The 25,989-nt window shown below is 42.9% G+C and overlaps 1 protein-coding gene across 2 annotated transcripts in view; it reads left to right on the forward strand.

The window, feature by feature from the left end:
- The window catches only part of SMPD3 (sphingomyelin phosphodiesterase 3), a 95,722-nt gene extending 72,605 nt beyond the window's left edge, over window positions 1–23,117 (forward strand). For both annotated transcript variants that reach the window (XM_089540465.1, XM_089540467.1), the window contains 6 exons: window positions 8,991–9,066; window positions 14,758–14,913; window positions 16,934–17,023; window positions 18,558–18,621; window positions 21,464–21,626; window positions 22,415–23,117. In XM_089540465.1, coding sequence (XP_089396591.1) covers window positions 8,991–9,066; window positions 14,758–14,913; window positions 16,934–17,023; window positions 18,558–18,621; window positions 21,464–21,626; window positions 22,415–22,516 — 651 coding nt within the window. In that variant the 3' untranslated portion in view covers window positions 22,517–23,117. The remainder of the gene's footprint in view (window positions 1–8,990; window positions 9,067–14,757; window positions 14,914–16,933; window positions 17,024–18,557; window positions 18,622–21,463; window positions 21,627–22,414) is intronic.
- Window positions 23,118–25,989: the final 2,872 nt, after the last annotated feature.

Genomic DNA, 25,989 nt, shown 5'->3' on the forward strand with positions numbered 1-25,989 from the left:
GACAAAATATTGTGCTCATGTAATAGCAACTGTTGGAAGAATCACTTCCTACCTTTAGATGTTAAGGTCCCCCAATTCTCTTGAGCTGGTATTCTAAGATTTTTTCCCCTTGTAATAGCAATTTTTTTCATGGAGCGTTTGGGAGACAGCTTTGAGCGACAGGTGGTATTTAGGAGATATAAACACTCGGCATGAATTAAGTGACAAGCGGAATTGTTCAAGTGGGAGGCAGGACGATGGCAAGAGAGACAATGTATTCTACTCAGTAAATGGCTGTTAATCTCTTTTTAAATGCACCAGTATTTCAGACTTTTATGTCTCAGAAAGATGTAGACATGCCATCATAACAGGAGTGTTCAGCCCATACTTTGAAATCAAGAAAGAAAAGAATAGATGTGAGAAAGGAATATATGGCCGGGGGGAAATAGAATAATGGGGAAATCAAATAAATTGTGAAGATAGTAATTATGAACCACATAGATGAGGAGTTGTGATTCTGCAGAAGTGCCAAAAGGAAGAAGATGCGGTGGTACCTACAGAAATTGACTTTTCTAACTTCTCAGAACTCATTTTCCAGAAAGGTAAGGCCTAAATGCAATGGACTCATTGAACAAATTGTTAAATGATAAATCAGCATGTACGTAAATCTTCTTGTTTCAATGAGCTAACTCTAGTGGGGAATGACAATTGGATTGAAGCCATCATTTCTAGTCCTTACAGTTCTGAAGATGCCATGGTTAACAAAGGTCTCATCTGCACTGCAGAAATAATGCAATGTGACACTGCTGTAACTGCCATGGCTCAATACTATGCAGTCCTGGGATTTGTAGTTTTCTAAGATATTTAGTCTTCTCTGTCTGGTGCCACAGCAAACTGCAGATCCCAGGATTCCATAGGATGGAGCCACGACAGTTAAAGCAGTGTCGAAGTATGTGGCCAAATACTTTGTGAACAGCCTCAATATGATCATTTTGGCTTCCAGGGAGAGTCCAGGCTTGATCTGTTCTTGGACCCATTTGATTGTCTTTTTGTCTGTCCATATCCTCAGCATCTCTCTCCAGCACCACACTTCAGAAGAGTTGATTTTTCACTTATCTGCTTTTTTTGCACTGTCCAGTTCTCACATCCAAACAGAGTGATGGTTAATACCCTGGGTTGTATGATGCTAACTTTAATGCCCAGTTGTATATTTGAGCTTTGGTCTTACCTCTTTGTAAATGGCCTCACATGTATACAAACCCTAACAGAGTAGTTTTGCAACATCTGCATTCACCTAAAGACTGCCATGACATTATAGTATACAAGCATCTGTTGTCCAATAGTAGAATGACTGATGCGCCATGGCCTGATGCTCACTGGGCATTGATGTGCATAGGGTCATTCCCCAGTTGGCATCTGGACACTGGCTTCTATGAGGAGTGTCTGATGCACACCAGAAGTGTTTGACGCACACCAGACATGCCTGATGCGCATTGTATCATTCTTGCCAGTGCCCAGATGTACCTCTTCACAGTTCACCAACAAGAAGCCTTTTTGCAATGGAATGCTATAAATCTCGGAGGATTGCAAGCACTGGCTCCCATTTGCAAATTAAAGCAGTGACCTATAATTCTTGAAAGGACACTTTCTTGAAAACAAAGCCCTTGCATAAAATGAGGATCAGTTTCATCCTATGGGAATCCTGGGATTTGTAATTTGTTGTGGCACCAGAAGTTTCTGGCTGAGAAAGCTAAGGATCTTGTTTTGTTGCAGTGTAGCTACAGGTTTGTAAAGTTACAAAACATAGAATCCGATGTAAGATCTCACCTATCGTCTTTTATAACTAAACAAAAAACAAGAGCGGTGATCAGATCCTAAGGTGGGTGCATATTATTGTTGCTGTTGCTACTGCTTTTCTCTTAACTATCTGCTGTCCTAGCTGTATCTGGGACGGTTTGGCTGTTGCTGTAGTATTAGTAGTTGTTGTAACCAAAAACTGATCCGAATTTTATGCAAGGGCTTTGTTTTCAAGAAAGTGTCCTTTCGAGAATTAGAGGTCGCTGCTTTAATTTGCAAATGGGAGCCGGTGCTTGCAATCCTCCGAGATTTATAGCATTCCATTGCAAAAGGCTTCTTTATCTGTGTGTGCAAACTGTTCCCTGCGCTCCGATTAAGAACAAGGGACTGAAAGTACAGCCAAACATTCAAGAGGACAGCAGGAATGCCAGCAGCTGCCCAGTCTCATAAGCAGCCAGATCCCATTCAAAGTAAAGGTTTATCTTCATGGCCACACAGTTTGACTACCACCTTTTCCCATACCCTCCAACATTTCCCAGATGGAAACCAGGACATCAGAATGTGGACAAGATGGCAAATGTTATTAATGAGGAAGAGCGCACAAGCTTGGAGAGGCTGCAGCGGTTTGCTTTTGCCTGAACCTATAAGGAAAGGCACCCAGTTATTATTCCTGTATATATTCGACTATAAGTCGACTTCATGTATAAGTCGAGGGCAAGTTTTGAGGCCAGAATTAGGGATTTTGCTACGACCCGAGGAGAAGTCGAGGGCAAAACTTAGGGACATATAGCAAAGAATCTAAAGGATGAAGCAAAGCAAAACAATGTCAAAGAGCTCACAAAGGAGAGAAAACAACAATTCAAAATAGAAACCACAAACGAGATTCTTTAATTTAGACTTAAGGTGGTCTAAAGAGGTAGCGGTCTTAGTCCTTGAAGCCTCCCAGGGTGCCATGATTTGTCTTTGTAAAAGAAAAAATGTGATTCTTCCAGCCCCAACAATATGGTTAGTGAATTTTATTAAGGTTTTTAGATATGAACCGGGGTAAAATGGTCACTCTTCTAGACTGTCCACATTCAGATGGTTTAGCTATTCCTAGCAAGGGAAGGGCCATCTGGTGCCCATCTGGTGTTAATGTTGAAGAGCCTCACCAAACTACAAATCCCTGAATTCCCCAGGATGGATCCATGATGGTTAAAAGGGTGTCAAACTGCTTGATTTCTGCAGTGTGGAAGAGCTGAGGGCTACCAGGTCTGCAAAAAGCGTAATACGGGATACATGGGATGCATGCATGCATACATACTTGACATCGCTTTTTTCAATAGAAAACAGGTTTCCTGTGCAGGAAAAAGTGTCTTCTACAAGAGAAACCCATTCTTTGCACAGGAAACAGTGTGTTATGTGCAGGAAACCCATTTTCTGCGTGGAAAATGCATTTTTGTGCAATAAAAAAAGTGTGTTCCTCTGCACAATAATTACTCTGGGAATGAATAGTTAGCAATATTCTTTCTGGCTCTAGGTTTCACAGAGCAAGTCAAATAGCCCCAGAAACTGGGCATTGCTCCCGTCTCTGACTCCCCTTCATCCTGTGCATATATTGAGGATTAAGGGATTAAAACCCAGTCTGCTTCCAGTTGCCTGGAGCTTGAGTCGTGGATTTATTACCCACCTAGGCAAGCTGGCAGAGGGCTTTTTCTTTCCCCCTTGCAGCCCAGTAAGCTTCTTTTCCATCAAGCAAGAAGATTGATAGACTTAATTAACCATTCTGCGTCTCCACTGCAGTCACAAGAAAGCTGGGAAAAGGAAACCGGTCAACCCTTTGGGTTCCCAAGTCGACCAAATGGGCAAACCTTCATGCAATTCCTTCCCTTGTCCGACTTAAAATGGTTAGGAAAATGCATCTGTGCAATTTAAACATCCAATATGGAGTGCTTAATTTAAATGAAATATGCTGGGTGCAAAAAGGTTGTTGTGTGCCTTCAGGTCGTGTCCAACGTACGGCAACCCCAAGGGGTTTTCTTGGCAAGCTTCTTCAGAGCGGGTTTGCCTGTTGCCATCCTCTAAGGCCGAGAGAGTGTGACTTGCCCAAGGTCACCCAGTTTACATGGCCGAGCCAGGCTTTACATTGGTTTAAATGCCTAAGCCAGGATTCAAACCCTGATCTCCAGAGCTGTAGTCCAGTGCTCAAACCACTACACCACACTGGCTTTCGGATGCAAACCTGCTCCAGTTTAAATGTCACTGATAGACATATAGATGTGATAACTTTTCAAATTTCGGTCAACAGAGGGAGATGGCAACTTGCACTGGTGTTGGTCCAAGTGTCCTCCATGAGCTGGTTCTGGATTGTCACCATTTTGGTGATGATTCACAAACTTTGGAAAGCCACCGAAGCTTATGAACTATTCTTGGTTTTGCAGTGGCCTTATCCTCCTAGAGTTGGAAGAGGCCACAAAGGCCATCCAACCCAACCCCCTCTCATGCAGGAATACACAACCGAATTATGCTTCTTTCAGCCCATAAATCTGTCCTGGGAAAGTCCATATCAGCTTTTGTATAAAGCTACTCTTCTCTTTTATTCCTAGGTGGTAATCTAAATATTTTATATACACGCGGCTACCTCTCTGCTAATGCAAGACTTGGCAGAGATCCACATATCTTGGAGACGCTGCATTCATCAGCCTTCCCCAAGCGGGCACTTTCCAGCTGTGTCAGATTTGCACTCTTAATGCACCCCAGACAGCATCGCCAAGGGCCAGGTTGGGGAGAAATGGTGGAAATTGATGGGGTTGAAGTCCAATACATTTGGATGGAAAACCAGGTTGGGGAAGGCTGCCCTAGAATTTAAGAAAAAGAGAGGATAGCCTCTCTTGCACTTTGTTATGTGTGTGCATGTATCCCTTAAATATGACATATTTTCCCCATTGCTTCTCATCATTTCCTATTTTTTTCATTATTTGTGTTATTGTTTCTACAAATAAGCAGAGTAGTGGCAACTGGAAATGTCCACCTTATGGAACGGTCCAGAAATCTCGGCTGCGATGCCGCTGCTGTTGGAAATGAGAGGAAAGGAAGATGGCAAAACCCCAGATGTTGTGTGCATTAGACATTGACCAGTGTACAGGAAAGTGGCCAGGCTGAGAAACAGGTCAGGATCCCTGCACCTTTAATAGTTGTGTGGAAGAGAACAGGTCAGCAGGGGTAGCTTGCTGTTAAAGGCACAAGAGCCCTGTCCTCTTTTGTATGGGTCTATTCTCTTTCACGCAGTATTATATTATTGATACACAATCACATTTATGGCATGCAACTAAATAACACGAAGCGACTTTTAGTGTTTGGCAAGCCTGATAATTTTCTTAGCGGTCATTTAGCTATCATGAGGAATAACTTGTCCCCACTTTGTGCAGTGCTTTTCTTTTTAAAGCCATCTAAGGTAGTGGCTTTCGACGCATCTCATGGTGGTACGTTCTACATGATGTGGCATTAGGATGACAGTTGCACCAACCAGGTACCAGCAGAAAGCAGGGCGCAACCAGCATGAGATGACAGTTCCTCCCATTAACATTTTATTCTCCCCTTTAATTCTCTTTTAACATGCTTAAATAATATATTACAGTGGCATAAGGAACATAGCTGCTTCGTAAGGGTACAAGAAATCTTCGCAGGCAGGAGGGCAAGCATGCCAAGCTCATAAAAATGGGATTTCTGCAAATCTTGCTCAGCCCTGATTTGAAGCTAAATAGGCAATGGGCAGCCAGCCTAGGAGGACAAACCAAAATGTATTTCAAAAGCCTGGAGGAGAATAGGGTATATATACAGAGGATGGGGCTGCCTTGGCAAGCCTGGTTGGATACACCTCGATCTGGATGCACCTGATATTTCTAGAATGATGTACATTTTGCTAACCACTTTGAATGGGAATCGCTCGCAGCTTGGGAAGGTAATTCTTCACTAAGATCTTCTTGATGGAAGCAATGAGTAATTGTAGCAACTTTCTTCTCAGAGAATACTCTTTCCATCCCTCTAGATCGGAGTGTAGAATCCTTGAGCAAGTAAAGCCTGTTATTCCTGAACGTAATGAAGACTCTTGCCTCCCAGCCTCGCTGTTGTAAATCTCACCTACGCACAAAGAGACAAACCTAAATAGTGTCCCTAATGCCAAAGGTAAAAAGGAGATTTAGAACAGCAGAGCAGCATGGCTGGCAGAACAATATGTAACACAATCTTTTATTCCTGCACAGAAGATTGCTTCCTTAGAGGAAGATTTGAAATACATTGCTACCTTTTGGAGTTAAGACGCCCAGAGTGTGTCTGTTGTTCTCTTCCATTTGTAATATCGTGCCCCTTGGCAGTGGGATGCCAAGGAACAAGTGAATTAAAGAAATGCACGGTGAGAAGCTGGTTTCATGATCAAATCTAGGCTTCACAGTGAAACCTTGCATGCGAAAACAGACTCAGGGGAATGGCATTATCAGGCCATACCCATCAGCCAGAGTTATTTTCAAGCAATTGCTTCTCCTGATGCCAAGCCAAAACACAGAAGCGGAAGGAAAACAACCTAAGTGTGTGCAGCGATGGAGGGACACCATTGAGAAGCATGGTGAGAAGACCTGAAATGTCAGGATCATAGTGGGGAGTTTGCAATGATGGGTGCATCTACGCTGCAGAAATAATGCACTTTGACACCACTTTAATGGCCATGGCTCCATCCTGCCAAATCCTGGGGTTTGTACTTTTGTGGGGCACCACCAACAGTCTTTGGCAGACTTAGTAAAACTACCAGTCCCAGGATTCTGTAGGATGACCTGCAGCTCTTAAGGTGGTGTCAAAGTGCATTACAGCTGGCGCTCCTTATCCATGGATTTTTTATCCACAGATTGAAGCATCCATGGTTTGAAAATGTTCAAAATAAGTATAAATTCCAAATAGCAAATCTTGGTTTTCCATTTTCTGTAAGGGGCACCATCTTGCCATGCCATTATATTTAATGGAACTTGAGCATCCATGGGGGATCCTGGAACCAAACCCCAGTGGATAACAAGGACTCACTGTATTTCTACAGTGTAGTTGCACCTTATATTGGCCAATACGTTGAGGTAAGACAGGGCAAGTCAGCAACCCTCATCCTCCTTGTACTCATCATCATCATCATCATCATCATCATCATCATCATCATTGTTTACCCACCTGTCCCCATAGGTTGAGGGGAGGGGAACAATTAACAAACAAATAACATGAGTTAAAATGATGATGATGAAGACGATGATCCTTTTCTTCACTGGGTATTGAAGCTTCTCGGTGGTCGTGTTTCTCAGGCATCTGGGACGACAAGTTGGCCATTTCCCGACTGTAAATGTGTCAGCTGCTTTCAGATTAAAAAAGTGATAGTCCTACAACTGAATTTTTTTTTGGGGGGGGGGGGGAATGAAACTCTACTGAAAATAGATGAAGCTTCTAACTCCAGAGCAAGCCCAGGGCCATGAAAGTGTTGCTTAGTCACTAACCTTGCCTCTCTTTTTGATTCATTGCTGTAAAAGAAATCTATATTGTGTCATGTTTTTCTGCTTACGCTGCCGAACTTTCCTGGAACTGCGTGAGTTGGAAAAACGAGCCTAGAATCCTGCAGAACCTTTTCCCATCAGTGTTCATTAATGTGCTGTATGAGGAGGAGTGGAAGCTTGAGGGAATGGAACCAAAATATCTCAGGAGGCATTCTTCTAAGAAGGCGCCTATGATTTCTTGGTTCTTCTTTCCTCCTGCTTTCCTAGGAGGAGAAAGTCACTGGCAGAATTTTCTCCCAATGTTCATTTTTGTTCTTGTGGCAGCTGCCATCTGTTTCCCAAGCAACTCTGTGCCATTTTGGAGCATGCAGAACGGTAGCCAGGTTGTCATAATTGTTGGAATGTGATGTGACATTGGGCAAATCACAATCTCTCAGCCTCGGAGGATGGCAGTTGCAAACTTCCTCTGGAGAAACCTGCCAAAAAAACCTTATGATGTGGTTGCCTTAGGGTTACCATAAGTCAGAAATGACTTGAAGGCACACAACACCAACAACCTTATGGAAGATGTAGAGGGGTGGCTGACAGCTTAGATGGCTTTAAATGGAGACGAACAAATCCAGGTCTAGCAGTCTAGTTGTGGTGATATTAACCCATAATAGGTTCATCTTAGGGTTTCCATAAGTCAGAAATGGCTTGAAAGCACATAACACATACACACACTAAATCTTGTCCAAGACGCTCCATCATCTGGTGGAATGCAAAGTTCTATTAGACACAACTCTGTCCCCTTTCCTCTCCCTGCAATGGGAACTCATCCTCCTCCTGTGGGTTGCACACCTACACACCTAACATGGCCATTTAATGTGGAGGGAAGCGTTAGGGACAACTAAGGACCACTGGTGATCCACCTATAGCTACATGCATTATGAAGATGGATCCGCCAAGACCTCTGGAGGTTGTGGAAAACCTTGTCATTGTATGTCAGGATATGGATGCGTTTGCTTAGACATTTCTTGGCTGCCCACTGCATTCTCCTTGGCTCTAAGTAGACATGTCTAAATGGATATGTTGTGGGGTACATGGGGTAGATGAGTTCTCCATGCAAGAGGTCATTCTGCAAAGGAGATCAAAAATATCTCCTCCCACAATTATCACAAAAGGACATTGTTTTGTGCCTTCAAGTTGTTTCTGATTTATGGCGACCCTAAGGCAAACCTATCATGGAGTTTTCTGGGGCTGAGAGTGTGCGACTTGCCCAGGGTCACCCCATGGGTTTCCATAAGTGAGCGGGGAATCGAACACTGATCTCCAGAGTTGTTGTCCCGATGCTCAAACACTCACAAAAGGACATGTGCAGGTGTCATTCACTATTAATGCTTGCAGATGCCACCAACAGGCCACCCATGGAGAGGGCAACCTCTTGTTTTGTCAAATCTGAAATTCTCTGTCTATACAGAGTAGATGGATGGAGAAAACACATCGAGGATTACAGGAGATGCTACTTGAGTGGGCTGAAGGAGAAGGTGTGATTCACATCTTGTTTAAAAGATGGACCAATGCAAGTTCTTCTTTCTCTTTCCCTCATTCTGCTCTGAAGACAGCTCTGTCTCCGTGAGACTTTTGCTTCCAGAAATATTGCAATGCTTTATACTGGCTTGTGGGGCTCTGATGGTCCATTAACTCGTCCTTTCTTTCCCTTTTCCATTCCAGGTGCAAGTGGGAAGTACACCTCAGGACCAAAGAATTGTAGGATACATTTCCTGCACTCACTTGCAAGCCCTGGCAGGTAAAGTATGAAATGGCTTTCCTGAGTTTTGCTTTGTTTCATATTGAATCAGTTTTGAATTTTGTGAGAGTATCCGGAAAATGAGCCAGGCACTCTCATTTCTGTGCCAACCATATTTCAGCGAACGGAGCTTCTCTCACCCAATATGTGTCATAGCAGATAATCCCAACATTATTTAAATCTTATCTCAAGATAAACATCATGTCATCTGATAAGATTTCACTGTTGGGTTGTCATTTTAAAAGGGCTTTTTAACAAGCCTTCAGAAGGAATTACGTGTTGGGAGGGGATCACCTTCAAGAACAAGTCTTTTTCTAAGCAATCAGATACATATAAATTCTTGGCCTTTCTATTTCCAGCATAAACTGTTAGCAAATGTTTAACGTCTTTCAAAGAACAGGTCTCCTTCTGCATAAACTGCTGCATACAACATCGGAGTTGAGGCTTATATTTACAAAAGGACGGAGCAAAGTAGTGACAGAGGAGATTCCTCTTCAGCAACTCAAAAGCACCTCTCCTGAAAAAAAGTTAATTTGAATTGGATCTGAATTAATTCTTTTGAAACCCCTGGTCCTTTTGTCAAACATCTGATAATACCATCAAAATCATGACAAAGCCCAATGGCCTTCCAAGTTAATAGGGAGCATTGGGGAATGGTTGTCTCTTGAAATTCCTCAATAGGAATTCCTAACAGCACGATCCCTGCAAATTTTAGTTTACCAAGGTATCCAGTTCCTTATTAATGTTACAGGTAGTGACTTTGGCATGCTTGTACTCAACAGTTTCTAGTTTGCATGTCCCTCTAAGGCCTCATTCCTTTTAAACCGGATCGCAGTTCGATTTGAACCAGTTCAAATGACCCTGGTTCCCACTTGAACCGAAATGCTGAAGTGATTCGGAGAAGGGGGCTATACACTAGACCCATTTAACCATGTCTTTTTGACGCTGATTTTTTCCACATCTTTTTGGATAAATCGATTCCGTGCCAGTGTGAACCAGATGTGGATCGGAACTGATTTAAAATTGCCCTTTGGCCGGCTGGAGTGGGTCCATTTTGAATCGATTCATGCATGAATGTGAACCACAAGTGGGTTATTTTACAGGGGGGGAAATGCGATCAGGGCAAATGTAGTGTGAACCACACTCCGCTGTCGAATCGATCCATCAATTCGGATTGAAAACCCATTTATTTGTAAGTGGGAATGAGGCCTATGACTCTGGAGAGCAGGGTTCGCTTCCCGGCTTGGCCATGAAACCCATTGGATGACCTGGGGCAAGTCACACTCTCTCAGCCTCAGAGGATGGCAGTAGCAACAACCTCTGAACAAATCTTACCAAGAAAACCCCATGATAGGTTCACCTTAGGTTTGCCGTAAGTCAGAATGACTTGATGGTACACAACAACAACATGTATAGAGAGCATTGCAATGGAGGAACATTGGAGCATCTCTAGGACCAGAATACTCCAAACTGTGCAGATCCCATCCCAGTGTCCCCTTTTTTAGATGGATTTACTTTTGGATCTGACCCATTTCTTAAAACAAGAGAGAAAAATGGAGATGAGAGGACCAAAACCCTTTGCTCCATCCGCTTGACTCCTCTAAAGCTTCAGAATTCCTTTCCTGTTTGTCTTTCATATGTTTGCTTCATATTTCTGGTCTTATCTGCCCCGCTCTATTCAAATAGGAGTGCTTACATTTCAGAGCTTAGATGTCCTTCCATAAATCCTCCTTCATTTATGGAATGAAACAGAAGCACCTCCGTTCATAACAGTGGCGTTTCCTTGGCTGGGTTTGTTATCTCAGCCCAAAAAACGCGGCTCAGACATCGGGTTGTTTATTTTATTTTATTTCAACATGAAGGAGAGCGATGGCAAAAAAAAGAAAGAAACAGGAATGTTTTGATCACGTAAAAGGCGCAGGTCTGGGATCTGTTTTGGAGAGAGAGCATATTTGGGAATGTTTTGAAAAGGACAAATTGGTTGTTGCAGAAAGTGAAGTCTTACTCCATTTTTAGAAGAGAGAAATACATCTGCGACGCCTTGGTTTAGAGATGCTGGTGTTGGCCTTTGTGGGGCGGATTGAGACCCGTATGCTATGTCTGTTTTGCTCTCGTTGTTGTTATTGTGTGCCATCAAGTCACTTCCGACTTATGGCCAACCCTAAGGTGAACCTGTCCTGGGGTTTTCTTGTTCAGAGGGGGTTTGCCATTGCCATCCCGAGGCTGAGAGAGTGTGACTCAACCAAGACCACCCCGAGGGTTTCATAACCGAGCTGGGAATCGAACCTTGGCCTACGGAGTTGCAGTCCAACATTCAAACCACTATGCTAGGCTGGCTCTCATTGAGTTTGTACTATGGTTAAGTATCAGTGAATTTAAAAAAAAATAAACTAAATAAATAATAATAATAAATACACTAAACAAATAAAAATTTAAAGTGGGGAGGATTTTTAAAAGGTTAAAATTTCCATACAGCATCCATGATAGGAATGAGCAGATCCCAATAACCCAAAGTCTCTTCTTCTCTTGTCCACCTTTCCTAACCCCTCTAAGATATAAACTTATACTCTTTAGGGGTCTTTTTACCTCTCCAATTCCTAACCCGTTGTTCCCTCATTTCTGCCAAAAAGTGAAAATCATATAGTTCAGTGTTAGTTTAGCATGTATCTTTAATGGAGTCCTTGCAATAAAACCTTAGTTTGTTTCTTTAGCCTTTCATCAGAATTTCCAGCCGGGGCACATACTATATTCTTATAACAGCTCTTTGTGAAGTAGGTCAAAATGAGAGATACTAAGCAGTGCAAGGTCACTAAGTGAGTTTCTGGGACTTGGACTTGGATATCTTAAGCCTCCATCCAACACTCTGGCCATATCTTTTTAACATTAAACAAACACATTTCCAAACCAAGTTTGCAACCTGTTTTACAGTTTCATAAATCAGGGCCCACGTTTTCACTGCAACATTGCAAAGTAACTAAAATTAAACAGACAGTGTAAGAGGTCGATGCAGACAGATCTCAGCGAATATTTATCTCAACTTCTTTAAAGTTTAAAACAGTCTTGTCCTTGTGGAACTGAGTTTAGTAGCTCTGGGTGTTTGGATAGATGTGTCTTGGAAGTCTTATTCCCTGTTGAGTCAACTGTGACTTGTGGCAGCCCTAGGAATGAGAGATCTCAGAGAGCCGCAGTCATCTATGGCTTCTTTGGCTGCATCCACACTGCAGAAATAATCCAGTTAGACACCACTTGAACTGCCATGGTTCAAGGCTATGGAAGTCTTGGAATTGTAGTTTGTTATGGCACCAGTGCGAAGCTGAAATGTAGGACAGGTCCTGGAAGAGGAGGGTGTCTGGTAACCCTAGCACTCCAGCACCAGACCATGTTGGCTTTCACATTCATGAAAATAAATGGTGCATGCAGCATACATATACATACAATTACTGGTGACTGGAAAGCAAGGTTTCCAAGCCATCACCGAAATACCTTTGAAGGTAACCAACTGAACAGTGCGCATGATGGATGACTTTTGGAAGTCAGACAAGGACATTGGCAGCCTGTGTTTTCAGATGGGGGTGTCATGCTATAAATCAGGGAGTGCAGAGTGAGGAGGAGCAGCTACTCACGGATGCAAACCTGGCTGTGCACAAAGGCCTTGGAGAGTCTGTGTTGGACTACGCTAGACAAACAAATGTGCGATGTGGAAAATCTGTCATCTTCCACCCCCAAAGCCAATGTCATGTTGCATTCAGTAAGGAAAGACATTTTTCTTGCATCCAGGAGCTTGCATTCAGAAGTTTGCTACCGCTTGCGTTTGGAAAGAAAATACATTTGTCTTCTCCCCTTCCCCTGTGAAATCCATGGGGTCGCCATAACTTGAAAGGTGGTGTGAAGGCAGATATACATACAGTTCCTTATGCTGCAGAGGAGAGGGTGGGAAACTGTGTTCAGAAGGGGCAGTTTACACACACACACACACACACACACACACACACACACACAGGCTGCACCATGCCTTCCAACATTTCACAGGTGAAAACTGGGATATCAGTGTCTAAGCAACATCAATGTGATGGAGATGACAAATGTTATTCATGAGGAAGAACATGCAAGCTAGGTGCAGCGGTTTGCTTTTGCCTCTTCTTCCTGGGAAGTAAGCAGGATTCTGCCCTGACCTCTCCTGCCTGCTGAATCAATGGAATGCAAACAACGTTTGCAGTTTGAACTCCGTTTGCAGCAATGAAGTAAGCTTAAAATAAAGGGGAAACGTGGGAGGAAGGGATTAATCAGGATTGTCCAGACCATACCGAATTGGCAGAGTTGTACAGTGGGCTGCCATGATGCCTTTGCGGTGACTTGAAAGAGACTTGGGCCGTATCTGCTTGGGCCAAATAACATATTCTCCTAGTCCCCCTTCTTGCTGTTCTAGCTGCACAAGTCTGGATCCAGCCCAATGATAATTATAGTTAGTACGAACTACTCCAGGATAGTGTTCAAGAAGTTGTTAGACTACAACTCACAGCATCCTTCCCCATTTGCTATGGTGTCTGTGGCTGCTAAGACATTCAGTCCAACAGCATCTGAAGAGTTTCATGGTTCTCATCCCTGAGCTACATCCAAAACCTGTGGGGTTTGTTAACCACAAGTCATATTGATTTCCAAGGTTCTGTTCTTTGTAAGACTTGGTGCTGGGCATAGTCAGGTGAATTTTTAAAAACTGTTCCTTCCTAACCATTCTCTCTCAGATGGAAAAGCAGAAAATGAAGCCAAGGAAGAAAGAAGCATGTACCGTTGTTTCAGCTATTTAAGCCATGATGCAGGGAAAAAAACAAACCCAAAACCATGTTGTCTATTTTTTGGTTACATGGAGGATTTTGAAAGATCCCGCAGAACGGAACAATGGCTAGCCATTTCGGAATGCTTGAATACCAAAGATATTCTGCCTAATCTGTTTGCCGTGCTTTAAAAAAGCAACCTTCATTTTGGTTTGACTGTCAGTCATACATATTAATGTCTTTGTAAAATGGAACAAGCAAGTTTTTGAGAACATTGTTCGCGTCATTGTTAACCAAGCAAGCATTCAGGGAAAAGCCTGCCAGTTCGTGGGCTATGTTTTTGTCCTGGAGTTAAAGATGTGAAATGACTTGATGCTTGGAACTAATTTAAGTCGAAATGTGTGTGTCTGTATTGGTGCCTTTTAAAAAACAAAACAAAACCTCATAACTTTTAAGAAACCCCTGAAATACTGACTTAACTTTATATATTTAAACTGTGGGTGAAGGTAATGGATAAAAATGCATTTAAAAATTGTATGTCTTACCATTTGGTAAGGATGCTAACAATCATCTTGGATGAGACTGTTTAGCAGGGGGGGAAGAAATCCACTCTCTTAATAGTTTTTTGTGGGTTTTCCGACTTATGGTGTCCCTATCATGAGGTTTCCTTGGCAAAGATTTGTTCAGAGGAGGTGTTTCCCTGGCCTTTCCCTGAGGCTGAGAGAGTGTTGTTTGCCCAGGGTCATCCAGTGGATTTCATGAATGAGCCGGGAATCGAACCCTGGTCTCCAGAGTCATCGTTCAATGCTCAAACCGCTATGCCACACTGACTAAGCCCAAGCTAGCAACTGTTGAGTAGAAGCATGCTACGGTTGCTACCTCTCCATCGTCCATGTGTCTTGTCTTCTTCTTCTTGCAGGGGACACAACTGTCCGATGTGAACAACTGGATTTGCTTCAGGATTGGCTGGCTGATTTCAGAAAATCTACCTCCTCCTCCAGCACAGCCAATCCAGAGGAGCTGGTGGCATTTGATGTTCTCTGCGGAGATCTCAACTTCGATAATTGCTCATCAGGTGAGACACGGAAGTTCCTCTCCTGCGTCACCTTCACTCCATACCTGGGAAGGGCTTTTCCCTATTTGCTTGTTGAGTCTCTCCATGGCACATAACCTATGACAGGCTCAGCATCAAAAGTACTTGCCCGATCCACTGGAGATCCACTGGAGGGATCCCTTTCTGTGCCGCACCAGTGGGGTCTTAATCCTAGGCTTTTCTCGTAGACCCCTTTCACACCATACAATTACATCACTTTGAATGTTGCTTCGCTGCAGAAATAAAGCAATTTTATGTGGCTTTAGCACAGTGCTATGGGATTTTGGGATTTGCAGTTTTGCAAGAGATTTAGGCTTCCCTGTCAGAGAGTTCCAGTGTCCCACCAAACTACAAATCCTAGGAGCCATGGAAGTTAAAGTGGTGTCAAACTGCTTTATTTCTGCAGTGCGGCAGTAGCACTTTAACTGCAATGATTACACCCAACAGATTCCTGGATGCAATGACTGCATGCCATGGCTTCCTGGGATTTGTAGTTTGGTGACGAACTGGGTTTCCCCGACAAAGAATTCTAGTTCAATGGAGCGAGTGGAAGGATTTGAGAGAGAGCCTTCTTTGCCGCAGCACCTTTGTTGGGAAATACTCACCCCCATCTCCTTTCCAAAACCAAGCAACAACATGGCTGTGTATTGAATCCTCCGAAGTCCAACGCAACGTTGTTTTGAACCCATTTTTAATTCATTAGATGATTTAATATTCTATTAGTTTGCTTTAATTATTTATACCATTTTCAATGGGTTTAATCTGCTTAAGTCAACTTTGCTTGTACACCGTCCTGAGATCTTGTAATAAAAAGGCAGGATGTGAATGTTTTAATGAATAAATCATAAAAATAAATGTGCACACGGTTCAGGGAACTGCTTGCTGGTGGTGGGGAACATATTCCAAAGCAGAGCTTTCTTGCCACATCCTTTAGAAAGATAATGTTGAAGATGCCAGCCACTGATGCTGGCGAAACATTAGGAATAAACTCTTCTAGGACATGGCCACATAGCCTGAAAAACCCACAAAAAAGAGGGTCTTTGCTTGCCAAATGAAAAAAGACAGATGGGGACCAAGTGGGCCTTTCTTGGGAGGGAATGTCCACCACCTAAGAGCAACCAAGAAGTCTCTCTCCTGAATTGTCATATCCTATGTACACCTCTTTTAAATTATCTTTCTTCATCCTTACTTTGCCCCCTTTCTTTAAGGAAAATGGTTTAAAATCCAGTTGAAAAAGGCGAGGAAGCATTGCTCCATCCCCGCTATAGAGGAAGATGCTGAAGTTCGACAATGTGGTCTAACCTTCGCTGCATTGTTGTAGTCTTAGCTTTAGACTGCTCCGGGTTCCCGATTCTCTCCTTCCGCCTCTCTCTTTCTTCCTAGCCTTGCATTTATGGATTGTGTTGCCTTGACAATAGACAGTGACAAATGACATCATTAGCACCTGCGGCAGCCACTTGGGTGGATTTTCCCTCGGGAGACACGCAAATGTAATTCTGACGTTGTATCAGGCTCTACGCAGAGAGGTTATTAAGAGGCGTTGTCGCTTTCAAACATCCACGCAGGGGTTGGTTTACAGGGAATGAAATGGAATATTTGGCTATTTGCAAACAATTGCCCCAGACCAAGGGGATTTTTTTTAAAATGCCAACATTGGAAAATCCAAATCATCCCCATATTCACTTTATGACTGACTCAGGTTGCGGGCATGCTGCAGATTTTTAATGCAGTTTGACACCACTTTGATTGTCATGGCTCAGCGCCATGGAATTCTGGGGTTTGTAGTCTTGTGAGATACTAAGCCACCTCTGTCCAAGGGCTCTAGTGCCACAATAAACTACATATTCCAGGATTCCATCGGATAGAGCCATGGCAGTCAAACTGGTATCAAGCTGCATTAATCCTGCAGTGTGGCAGCAGCTTAAGACAACAGCCTTAGCCTTGCTATTTCTTGAGATGTTGTGGGTTGACCTCTTTGTGGTTCTTTCTCTTCTGACTCCAGATGACAAGCTGGAGCAGCAACATTCCTTGTTTACGCGCTACAAGGATCCGTGCCGCATTGGTCCAGGGGAGGACAAGCCATGGGCAATTGGTAAGAATTTGGAGAAGTAGTTGTTTAATGAGTTCAGACTTCAATATCTGCATATCCCTTGACTAGATTCTTTTTGCACCGATCAGCTTTTCCCAACCAATTGCTCTCCAGAAGGTCCCATCTACCTGTAACTCTTGAGGGTACCCTGGTACTCTATAACCATCCAACCAGCATGGCTATATAAACTCTTATAGAACATGGCCACATAGCCCGAACAAAACACATAAAGCTATGGATGTCAGCCATGAAAGCCTTTGACTTCACAATCTCATACTGTGCTTGGAAATTTTTTTAGCAAGAAGTCCGTTTCCCTCCCCCACCTTCTTCTCTTGCTGTGCTTTTAATTTTCCTGGCAGTATCAAGCAACACAACTCAACCATAAGTGTGTAGTGCACTGCCCCAAACTGCTTCCCTGCAGGAAGCGTTCACTTCCGTGGGTAGAGCCTCCAAAATGGCCCTTAATGGAAATGAAATATTCTCAAGCTGTGACATTTCGAGGACCGCAATCAGCAGGCCGCACATTTCTGAAGGATGCCAAAGTGCTTTGCTGGAAATGTGCGCAGGGATCCCTCCTCGCCGGGACCGACATCAGTGTACAATTTCTCCTGTTGAGAAATGGAACCGCAGTAGTATCAACAGTGTAATGACGTGGCTTGAGAACCCTTGTATTGAAGGTGTCTCTAAGAACTGCCTTCGCTTTGCAGCCACAGGTTTTCTGGCTTGCAGTGTCAGAAATTTATTTGCTCAGAAATCTCTTTGTGTGTGGATGTATGTAAGAGAGAGAGAATGAGAGAGAGAGAGACCTGAGCAGAGCTTGGAAATGGCTCTTTAAATGTAACTAGTTATATGTTCATTTGCTGCCCAGCTGATCGCATATTAACTTGTTGGATGACTGCACACTCACTAGCAGCGTTCAGAAACAACTTGTATTGTCATGCACCATCCAGTTGTCAGCATGAGCTTTCCTAGACTTCACTCTACTTTCTCAGATGCGTTTGGTGGAGTGGAAGCCAGATACAGACATATGTATCCCATTGGTACTTAACGCCACTAAATGCATCTGAGGAAGTAGACTGAAGTCTACGAAAGCTCATGCTGCCAATATCTTTCTTTCAGTTAGTCTCACAGGTGCTACAAGATCTCTAGGAATGAGAGACCTTCAAGAGATCCTGTTTATTAATGTCTCTGCTCATGTCTTGCAAACTCTGAGTTGTGGCTTCCTTGATTCAATCAACCCATCTGTAATATGGTCTCTCTCTTTTCCTACTGGCTTCAGCTTCATTGTCATTGTCATTGTTGTGTGCCTTCAAGCCATTTCTGACTTAGGGCAACCCTATCCTATCAGTCAGTCACTTTAGTGCGGTCAGTATTAAATGACCAAATTCCAAAATGCATATGAATACCCAAAATACATACATCCTATGAACATTAGTAAGATACATACACCTACGGGCATCAATAACATATGGATATGCATGTAAATGTATAAAGAATATAAAATATAAAGTTTCATGTGTTCCTTTCTTTTCCGCAGGTACCTTGTTAGATCCAGAAGGACTGTACGATGAAGAAGTGTGCACTCCAGATAACCTACAGAAGTACGTATTATCTTGCATATATATAATACGGATAATATACTGATACAACAGCTTTCATGTACAATTTTAATAGACGCCATGTGTAATTGTAAAGCATCTCCTTTATGTCTTCCCTTATGTGCTTCTCCCCACTAAGCTAAACAGGCCCAAATGTTTTAGATCTTCCCTGCAGAAGAATTACTCTTGTCGCTTGATCCTTTTATTCCTCTTCATCTGCACCTTTTCTATAGTGAAAGCAAGGACCAGTTGGATAGCATATTCTATATATGAGAGAGGTGGACACACAGATCCAAAACTCATTTCTGTAGCAACATGGCATATGTGACACAAGCCACAGTACAGATTGATGTTTATGCCAAAAAGCAAGCCTTGGTTTTGCCTCTTCTGAGGATCTCAAATTTCAGATGGGTTCATATGGGAAGAGGGTTGCCTTTCAGATTATTCTAGTCCCAAGATGTTTGGAGCAATCCCATCATAGGTTTTCTTGCCAAGATTTATTCCCAGGAGGTTTGCCATTGCTTTCCTCTGAGGCTGAGGAAGCACGACTTGCTCAAAGTCATGCACTCGATTTCTATGACTGAGGAGGGATTTGAACTCAGGTCTTCCGGAGCCTTAGCACAAGACACAAAGTACTATATTATACCGGTGCTTAGATATTTTAGACTCTTAGATAGCTTGGGGCCAGGATATCTGAAAGACAGCCTGTTCCTATACGAGCCCATCTGAAATTTGAACTCAGTGAGCTTTATTTCTGAGTAGATATGTATAGGAATATAGTGTTAATGTTTATATTAGAAAGATGCAAAGGCTCAGAAGCAAGAAAGTAAATGCATACATTGCGAAGTTAGTCATTCGGAACAACTGTTCTGTCCTCCTTTAGCGTTCCCATCTCAATTCGTACTTTATCTCGCAGCTTTGAAACGGCGTCCTCGCCTTTCAAGAGATGAACTCATGCACTTGCAAATCCCTCTCTGAAATTGCCAGTGTCATTGACAATCTCGTTCGGGCTTAAAATAGACCCGTGTTTGGAAATCCTTCAATAATAAAATTTGGCAGTGGTTAAAAAGCTAATTTATCACCCTGTTTATAAGTGGCAAGCATAGTTCTTTAAAGCGCCCGGTGAATTAGACTTTTCAGTGTCAACCCCTAGAAAGCTATTAATAAAGTTAAAGAGGCCGCAGTCTTAAATACATCAATGAGAGTGTCTGCATGAGCTATTTCCTTATTAAAAAGATCAATATGCACCGTAGCTACTAAGATTCCCTGGGCCTTTACCTCTGACTTGAGTAATAAGGTACTGTTAGGACAAAGAGTAAAAGCAGCCATTTCATGGAGATATTCACAAACTTCAGACGAATGCGTTGTCAGTTTCTTCTGTTTGACATTTTGTCGTCATGCAAAGGGACAGACTCCAATGATGGTTGGGTCGGTCACTCATTGAGTCTTGTTGTTGTTGTTGATACGCGAACCTATCATGGGGTTTTCTTGGCAAGATTTGTCCAGAAGAGGTTTGCCATTGCCTTCCCCTGAAGCTGAGAGCATGCAACTTTCCCAGGGTCACCCAATGGGTTTCATGGCTGAGCATGGATTCGAACCCTTGCCTCCAGAGTTGTAGTCCAACACTCAAACTACTACGCCACGCTGTCTCATTGTAGGAAGATCTTCTACCGTGTTGTAAAACAGCCTCCCTTTTGAACATGTCTAGTGCAGAAGATGAAATGCAGCTAAACGTGTCGAACGCACCTCGGCGCTCTTCTCAACTTCTTATTTAATTTTCTGTGACGAAGGGGAGATACTCAGCCGATGTTTCAAGAGGGGGTCAATTCTGTCAAAACTGGCGCTTGAATTGGAAAAAAAGAGCATTTCATCCGACCCTCTTTTCTTCCCCGGCCGCAAGATAGCTAAAGAATGGCCTGTCGACTCTCCGACGGGAGAAAATTAATTAACCATCGGCCCTTGATTGGAAGCATCCTCTGAGCAGAAACAAACCTCCTGCTTTGTAATTAAAAATGCCCATCTGGAGAGCATTGATGATTATTGATTCCTGGGTCCTGGAATAAATCACAAGCGGCAAACGGGCGTCAATTGATTAGGTCTCCAGAGATAAGACTTCAGGACATGTTTAGACCGGATCTTACATTTTAAAGGCTTATAACAGCTGGGTATCCGGAATCGATGGGAGCAATTATTTCCATGTATATCTAATTTTCCTGAAAAGGGACAACTTTTCTTTGTTATTGAAAATCTCTCTCTCATACAAATAGAAGGAATACAATTTTGTCCCGCAATTTAAAAAAAATGAAGAAACAATTCCTATCCTTAATAATAATAATAATAATAATAATAATAATAATAATTTTAAATTTATATCCCGCCTCTTCCCGTAGGATCGAGGCGGCTTACACTCACACTAAAATACAAGTCATACAATAATAAAATCCAATATGCAAATACAATACAATGCAACTCTAATAAATTCATGCAATATAAATAAATCCCCCCTCCCCTGCCTACATATATATATATATATATATATATATATATATAGTTTCTAAATAGAACAATAATAAAATATAAAATAAATAGTTAAGACCATTAGTTAAAATAATCGAGACAGGAAGGAGCGGAGATGTTAGATAACCAGTAGGGAGTGCTCAAAATGATGGTCAATATCAGTGGGGCGACCGAGTGCATTATCCAAGGAAGGCCTATCGGAAGAGATCTGTCTTGATGGCCTTTTTTAAAGCCGTTCCATAGTTTGGGAGCGGCAGATGAAAATCAGTCGATAGATCCAAACGGAGCGAATTCTTACGACCCGGTTGCCTTTTTTTTGGTGAACCAGGACGGTGGAAAGTGAAGATGGGCGGAAAGGTTTCCTCGTCTTTCCCACCAGCAAGAGCCATGCTTCGAGTAAGAAGGGGAGGAAGGGAGCGCTGAAGGGCAACGGGAGGCGAATTGACTATATGCTTTACACAGAAGAAGGACTTTATCTCGAGTGGAAAGTGGTAAGATGCATCCGCCTGGGCTTGCGTGGAACACACTGCAGTTTTTTTGCATGCAAACCGTTGTTTTGTGTTGCAGTGGGAGGTGGTGTTGACTTATACTGGCATAAACACTATTGTAGACAAGACTGTACTGTATACAACACTGAAGTCTCCTAATCTGAGTTGTGCAAGCGGCGCTGCACTGCCATAACCATTGCACTGACAGTTGTATTTTTGGGAGTCATTGCACAAGTGCAGTTCCTAGCATGGGCAAACAGACTGAAAGCCAGTCACTTTACAAGTGTCATATATACATTTTTGACTGTAATGATACAGTCCAGTGTCCCTCTAGCATAGCCGCACTGGCAAAACCTTGTTACATAATCAATGAACAGTCTTTGGACCCATGTGTCCACTTGCAACCAATTTCAAACCCACATTTATAATTAATAATTTCAAAATCACAATTAAAAACTAATCTGGATAGGCCTGCAGGAAGAGAGTGGTCTTTAATGCACTTTTAAATTCAGACAGCGTGTTCAGCTGTTGAATCTCTTCCGGCAGGTCATTCCACAATTTTGGGGCAGCTGAAATAAAAATCCTTTGGCTGACGGTCGCCAACCTAGTCCTGGCTGTCTGGATTAAATGGCCCCCAGAGGACCTGAGTGTATGGGATGGAGGAGATCCCATAGGTAACCTGGACCCAAAGCAAGCAGGGTTTTAATGGTAGACAGACAGAGTGATCTGTATATGGTGCCCTATGACTAGACTAGTCTTTGCAAAACCTTTTCCTTGTCTTTCCTCTGCAGGAAGTAGAAGAGTTCAGTTTTATCACCCAGTTGGCAGGACTTACAGATCACCTGCCAGTTGCCATGCGCCTGATGGTTTCAATGGGAGAAGAGGACCCTTAAAGAAGGACGCTGGGTTTTCTTCTCCTCTGAGGGTTTAGAAGAGGGAACTTCCAAACTTGGGACCCGGATGCAGGAAGGCAAAGCGTGGGATTTTTCTCGTCTCCCCCACCCTTCCCAGACATTTGCACAAAAATGGACCAAGCTCGACTCAGATGAACCTGTAGCTGCAACTTTTACCTGCTTTTCCAGCTCCTCTCCATTTGCGTCCGGCTAGGAAGACGTTAAAAAGGGAAGCAAGGAACGTATGTGAATATGTTTTAGGGGAGACGGAGTGGGGTGGGGTAGGGAGCAACCCACCAGCAAGTGTCAGGCCTGTATCTCTATACTTTCACTGTGGACTGAAAGGAACCAAGACCGAAGTCCCGATTTCTTTGAACCAGTGCCATTCTTACTAAACAATGTTTTTTATACATATACATGTATATATATAATATATATATATATATATACATACTGATATATAGCACAATTTAGTTTGTAATCAGTCTCTGTGTTAGTGCTGCTCCAGAAGCAAGGTTTTGCATCATTTCTTTCAATATCCTTAACAAGCTAATGCTTAATTTCTCTTTTTAATTCGTACCCTTCCACATTCTTTCTTTCTTTCTTTCTTTCTTTCTTTTCTTTCTTTCTTTTTTTGATTAGCCTGTTAATGTCGTAGTAGCATGCCTGCATCAGAAGCATGCGTCCGCATTGCATGCCACTCACGTCGAAATGGAGTAGTCTTTATGGTGCCGTTGGGGTGGGGATGGGGAAAGCAGGTAGTAGGGGCAAGGACTGCAAGGAGGACTCAGAACCCAAAACACCCAGACAGCCTTTTCAAACTTAGGGTCGCCAAGCTTCACATCTCAGAGTAAATGTTCAGAGACAGCAGAAGCATGTCCTGTGTGGGCTGCAACTGAAACAGTAGTATTGAGCCCTACAACATGCTCTACCGTCGCAAGCCACATGCTTTCAAAAGGAAATGTTCGGGGAGAACCAATTGACACAGGTGAGTCGTGGTTTTCCTGGACTATTACCAGTTCAGCATGATGGGGTTAGGCAAGTGCGCCAACAAAGCTACCCAATGCTGTTGTTGGATCTCTCCCCATATGTGGAAAACTAGTATGCCAGGGGTATAGCTAGCCCAGATCCTTCTCCCTGACAGTTGATTCTTACATGCAGGAATGTACGGAGATCATTGACCTTTGTAAGATCATTGACCACCTTCAGCTTGGAGGGATCTAATCCAAGGGAAACTTTACCACTGGATTCTGCCCAATGCATAATATTGCCAAAACGCTTGACAAAGAAGTCAGTGGTATGGGTTGCTTTCCCCCTATGGCTCAATTTCACATACCTCCAACAATGTTTGGAGGAAGAGCAGGTGGATGAGATGGCCAATACTACTAACCATGAAGGGGGCGAGCCTTGATGCTGTTGGTTCCCATTGGATCCAGAAACCATTGGATTCAGAACAGTAGAAGCCATTGCCACATGGAATCCAATAGTGAGAACTGAGAGAGTAATGCAAGGACGGGGAATGTGTGGAGATCCTTACCTAAACCATTGGGTATCGCCATGCTGTACAAGCCAGATACATCAGTATGCAAAGGGATCTGGTAGCTCCTTTGAGACTGACAGAAAGAAGCTGGCAGCATGAACTTTCGTAGACTTGAGTCTACTTCCTCAGATGCATGAAAAGTCCTCCCAGTTGGTCTCAAAGGTGCTACAAGATCCCATTGCATACTGATTTTCCAGACTAACATGGCTATGTCTTTGAATTCTAAAACCCAGATACCTGTCATCCAACCCAAAATGGCTGAAGCTTCACACAGTTGGTGACATCCTCTCCTATTGCAAGATAGGACTGTGTAAATATTGAAATAAACTGGTTCCCAGTGTTCAGAACCTCCTTTGGGACAAAACACACGAAATGTTGTACCTTAGAGCTTTCTATGCAGGGATTGCATAGCACAGACTTCACTGAGTGGGACCACTAGGTCCTAGTCACATCGGCATACATCTGATTTTTATATATATTGGTGTAGGAGACACTTCCCCGTGATCTATTTTCACAATATTCGGGTGACATTTGGAAGCCTAAACCAGGTGGTTTTCTATTATAGTCATAGATTCTACTCTGCAGCAGCACGTTTCTCGTGTAGATGCACATTTTATTGTGTGCAGCCGCTCTGCTCCGATTTAAAACATAGATTTCCTTTTAGTAAAGCGGCAGGCGCAAATTCCAGAGCCATCATAAAGCTTTATAAAAAGTAGACTCTCAAGGTACTATCGGCATGTGCAAATAGGGTTAAGTACATTGATAAACCCAATCAGTTTTTCTGGACACTCTTTCATTCAAAGGCAGAATTTCTTCCAAGCCAAACCCAAACGCAAAACCGGGGATTTCTGCAAAATATTGTACAATCTGTAACTCAACTCTGCAAAAGCGCTCAGCTGAGTTTGCTGAAGCTGAGAATTTGGATATGTCTGAAATATTGTTTCCTCGTTCTCTTTTCTACCTTTCTGATCATTTAATGAACTTTTTCTTAAAAGAAAACCCAGTACGAATTACGATTTGTGAACTGTCCACCATCTTTGCCTAGAATCTTTGCCGCCAGTGCTAATACTAATCGAAGTGCAGTATTTTAAAAACGTTCCGAACAGTGTAAGTTACCATCAATAAATCACGTTCTCCGAGTAGCAGAAGTAGACATGCTGTGTATATAGAAGCAATTGTACCGATTACTAGCAAACAACACGATGTTACGTACAGTCCAAAGGCAAAGCGAAAACCAAAAGGAAAGGACCTGGTAACAAAACCAGCCGTCTAGTTCGGTTTTCTATGCGCTCTTGTATCTTTGAAAAATAACCGTAAGGACTAGACTATTTGTCTCATGTTTAGGGATTCTTGGGGGCTTTCCTTCTTCAACTACACTTTGTCGGAGTTGATCACCTTTGGATATTTTCCATTCTTAACTGTAGAAACAAAAAAACCAAATCAATTGCTGTACAAAGGAGTAGTCACTTTCTGGATTAGCCATAATCATTCTGTGGGTCAAACCTTGACAAAACGTATAGGCCAGGAACTGTGTTTTATTGCCGCCTTCTTAGTGCATTGACCTAATGCCTTCTGGTGCCTTGATGTGTTTTGGAAAACTTAGGCTGCATCCACACTGGAGAAATAACCCGATTTGGCACCGGTTTAACTGCCCTGGCTCAAGGCTATGGAATTCTGGGAGTTGGAGTTTGTTGTGGGGCTCACAGCAGAGCGCACAGTGCCAAACCGGGTTATTTCTCCAGTGTGGATGCAGCCTTAGAATCATGTTGGAGGGCAAAGGGGAGAAAGAGAGAGACTTCGCTCCAGGGAATGGTGTTTAAAAAGAAAAGAAAATGCCATGTAGCCACAATCAGATTCTTTCCCCATACTGTCGATTCCGATCAATAGCTATATTATGTATGTGTCATATGTGTGAACTCTTAGGCTCTAGATT

The sequence above is a fragment of the Sceloporus occidentalis genome, unplaced genomic scaffold, assembly GCF_023333645.1.
Source record: "Sceloporus occidentalis isolate IW3139 unplaced genomic scaffold, rSceOcc1.0.p SCAF_10, whole genome shotgun sequence".
NCBI lineage: Eukaryota > Metazoa > Chordata > Lepidosauria > Squamata > Phrynosomatidae > Sceloporus > Sceloporus occidentalis.